The sequence below is a fragment of the Pundamilia nyererei genome, unplaced genomic scaffold, assembly GCF_000239375.1.
Source record: "Pundamilia nyererei isolate P.nyererei 1_Seehausen unplaced genomic scaffold, PunNye1.0 scaffold00184, whole genome shotgun sequence".
NCBI classification, from domain to species: Eukaryota; Metazoa; Chordata; class Actinopteri; order Cichliformes; family Cichlidae; genus Pundamilia; species Pundamilia nyererei.
Genome location: NW_005187585.1, coordinates 999,581 through 1,003,191, shown reverse-complemented (window position 1 = coordinate 1,003,191; position 3,611 = coordinate 999,581). Strand labels below are relative to the sequence as shown.

Genomic DNA, 3,611 nt, shown 5'->3' with positions numbered 1-3,611 from the left:
TCGGTTCGCGGTCAGTAAGCACAACCAGAATTCATACATAAGGCGCACTGTCGAGTTTTGACAAAATGAAAGGATTTTAGGCCGTGCAGCCCGGTTAGCGCGGTTAGCTCGCTAACACGTTGACGCCGTCCAGCCCCACGCACGGGGCCATCCGCGGTAACTCGCTAACGGAGATTTTCCGCTTTCATCTTGTCATTGCCTGCAGATGAAGTATGGCGGAGGGGCAGTTGTGTTCAGTGAAGGAGAGGCGAGGCCGAGTAACGCAGCGTAGAGACAAAAGTGGACGAAAGAGAGGCAAACCTGCGGCTCCACAAGTATAATTATAACGTAACATAGACTATATCGATATAAACGATATTGTCACATCTTATATCTCGCATGAAAATATATCGATATTTTTTAAAAAACTCGATATATCGCCCAGCCCTAGTGTGTGTGTGTTATATATATATATATATATTTTTTTAATTTTATTTCTGTTTAATGTTATCATCGATGATGATTTAATTCAGTTACGACCAGAAAGGGTTTTTTTGTGACCTTTGACAAACAAAATCTAATCAGTTCCTTCCTGTTTAGATTTCAAATTTGGCACCAATCTAAACAGGAAGGAACTGATTAGATTTTGTTTGTCAAAGGTCACAAAAAAAACCCTTTCTGCATTTGAGTGTTATCATGTTTAAAAGGATGGGGCAGGTAGACAGACACAGAACCCAAAAATATAATACCTTTTCAGAGCAGAGGTCTAAAAATCCACCTCAACTTTCTCAAAACGGATTTTAAATAATTTCTAGATTCCACTTAAAATTAGACAAACTTGGCTGAAGAAAACATCTTCAATTCCACAAAAAGAGATAAGAGGAGGTGGGGAAAAAGTATCTGGTCTGTTCAACACTTAATTTACTGGTTAGTTAAATGTCAAGGTATTTATCCTAAAACGGTAGCTTTGTAAGGCGCATCACCCTGACGCAGCGAGTTTTGTTTTTTAATAAAACAGTATATAGAATGTAAGCCAAAACGCACTTGCACTGCCAGACACAGTTCCAGTCACTGAGGACAGGGTGGGGCTTGTCGTCAATCATCTGCCCATCCTCCTCCTCAATCAGGGCATCCGTCAGTGGAGGTGCCCACAGCTGGAGTCGCTCGGTTGCTGCTAGGATACGGTTCCCTGAGGACACAAAAGCACTGTGTTACACACCTCATGTCCCACGTTGACTACTACACTACGCAGAGCCACATACAAACTGTGACTCTTACATAATGCACATGCTGTTTCAGCCAAATCAAAGGGTGGTAGGAGAAGGAGCTGCCTTTATCTGGTAAGCATAGAAAAAGGCAGCTCCTTCTCCTACCACCCTTTGCTATCTGGTAAGCATAGAAAGCATTTGTGTACCTTGTGGGTCCCAGGCCAGGTTGTAGGTGATGGCATCAAGGAAGAACTGTCCTGTCTTTTGCCACTGATAGTTAAGCTGCTGTTAGTGGTGGGAGAGCGACACACACCATGCAGTGTTAGTGGAACAAAGGCGTAATTAAATCTGCTACAAACTGATTTAAATCCTTAAATCTGCCTAAAAAGCTGGTGCTGGTACTCACCTTGTGGCGTTTATTTGGGTTGATAGAAAGAGGTTCAAAGATGCAGACAGTGTTTCCGTAGGATGCAGCAATCTAAAAATAAAGAGCTGTGTTCATCATCACAACATTACTCACCCCATCAGTGCTTTTGCACAGTCACTCCCACAGGAAAAAGGAAGGTGTGGTGTGGTGCAGGAGAGCGAAATGGCAAAGGAAGACGAGAAGTTGAAGACAAATGCAAACGAGGAAAAATGTACCTCTTTCCGCTCAGCATAATTGATAAAATCTTTTAGCCACAGGACAAAAAAAACTAAAGCTGTGTGTGGGAGTGTGTCTCTGTGAGCATTTAACACTTACCCTGCCAAGCTGGTGGGAGCACTCCACACAGCCCACCTGTATGTTTCCATTTTGAGCTCCCGGGATAATCTGAACACACTCAAAGTCACTAGCCAAGATCACTACGTCGCATCCTGAGCCATAGGCCTGAAAATACCAGAGTATAGGAAAAACAAAATCACATTTTAAGTCATTCAACAAATGTAATCAAGACACTGAGATTTAAAATTACAATAATTGCAAAATGTGTCTGGAAGCTGGAGATCATTCTATATGCAAATCTTTTCACTATGCTATTTTTACTACTTCAAATATTTATATGACTTGATTTTAACTACATGGACAATATATAGCCAAGCATATCACAATATCTGCAAAAGCTGTGTCAATCACATGAGGCATGAAAGAACAGCTCAACAATTGGAAAGAGGCGTCTACAGGAAATTACATTCGTAGCTGAATGGTGGGGAGAAAGAATAACAACAGCGTGACTCTGCAGTCGCTGAAACAACCTCCTGATCTGTTTCTATTACACGCCGATATTGGTCATTTTTGGTTTTACCATTTATCACACTGAAAAAAAATTATTTTCCTGAAAATAAAGTGCATACACAGGACTGATCAGCCACTGCAATCATAATATCATTTAATGCACATATGTGGTGATTTTATAGCACTATAGCATGATTTCACATGATTTATTGAAAACAGCATTTGTGAAGATCATTCTCATGTGGCACTGAATGAAAAACTGAGCCTTTAACAGCACATGTACACTGCATCTGAACGACCTGAGCCTTGCCAATGCAGGATTTTTAAGACCAATGTTTGGAGATTTAAAAAGCTAATATTTTGGTACTGGTCAACATTTTGTTTTCCTTTTTAGATACATGAAACATATTCCCGACATTTGTTGGCTAGTTATTTACTAGTTTATGCTCTGCCTGACTGCGCTTAGAACAGCTGCTTGTTGTTTTTGTTGCATTCAGCGCTGTTGCAAACAGGAAGGTTGCAGAGTGCCCTCTGGTGGACAAATCTCCACATATTCGAAGGGTGTTTCTCCCATCTCTCATTTAATTTTCATTTGTCAGCAGCTATAAATGCCAATACTGATTGAACTGAAAGTAGCTAATATCATCCCGCCAATAAATCAATCAGGCTCTAAAACAGAAAAGCATATGAGGCACATATCCCCAGCATCTAAGATAGTCTAAGACACATTTTGTGGATCATATTTCACACAATATTTAAAGAAAACTGATAAACATTGATGAGACAAAAATTTCACTGATCACATTCACCATTATATGCATGCTATCGCACTGCCGAATAACTGCTGTAAGACTAGTTTTAGTTACTTCTCATACAAATCAAATAAAACCAATTCCAGACAAGTTCCTTTCCACCTGCAATACTTAACCATGGGAGGATATCCATGGTGTAAAGTCCATACAGTGTGCATTTTTTGTTTCCTTTTCAGTTTTGCTGAACAGACAAACGTTCATAAACAACACTTCTGCTTTCGCTCTCATCTTGGCAGATGAACAAGGGCGAGCCACAAAACTAAGTAATATTACATTGTAACTGTCACATTTTCAGTCTCATTCATACAGTGGGGCAAAAAAGTATTTAGTCAGCCACCGATTGTGCAAGTTCCCCCACCTAAAATGATGACAGAGGTCAGTAATTTGCACCAGAGGTAC

At 40.4% G+C, this 3,611-nt stretch overlaps 1 protein-coding gene across 3 annotated transcripts in view; it reads right to left on the bottom strand.

The window, feature by feature from the left end:
* dmxl2 (Dmx-like 2) overlaps window positions 1-3,611 on the bottom strand; it is a 43,786-nt gene that overhangs the window by 31,563 nt on the left and 8,612 nt on the right. For 2 of the 3 annotated variants that reach the window (XM_005746869.1, XM_013914290.1), the window contains exons 2-5: window positions 1,930-2,055; window positions 1,594-1,665; window positions 1,394-1,472; window positions 1,024-1,168 (exon numbers count right to left, since the gene is read on the bottom strand). In XM_005746869.1, coding sequence (XP_005746926.1) covers window positions 1,024-1,168; window positions 1,394-1,472; window positions 1,594-1,665; window positions 1,930-2,055 — 422 coding nt within the window. The remainder of the gene's footprint in view (window positions 1-1,023; window positions 1,169-1,393; window positions 1,473-1,593; window positions 1,666-1,929; window positions 2,056-3,611) is intronic. The other variant, XM_005746870.1, reaches the window with a different exon arrangement.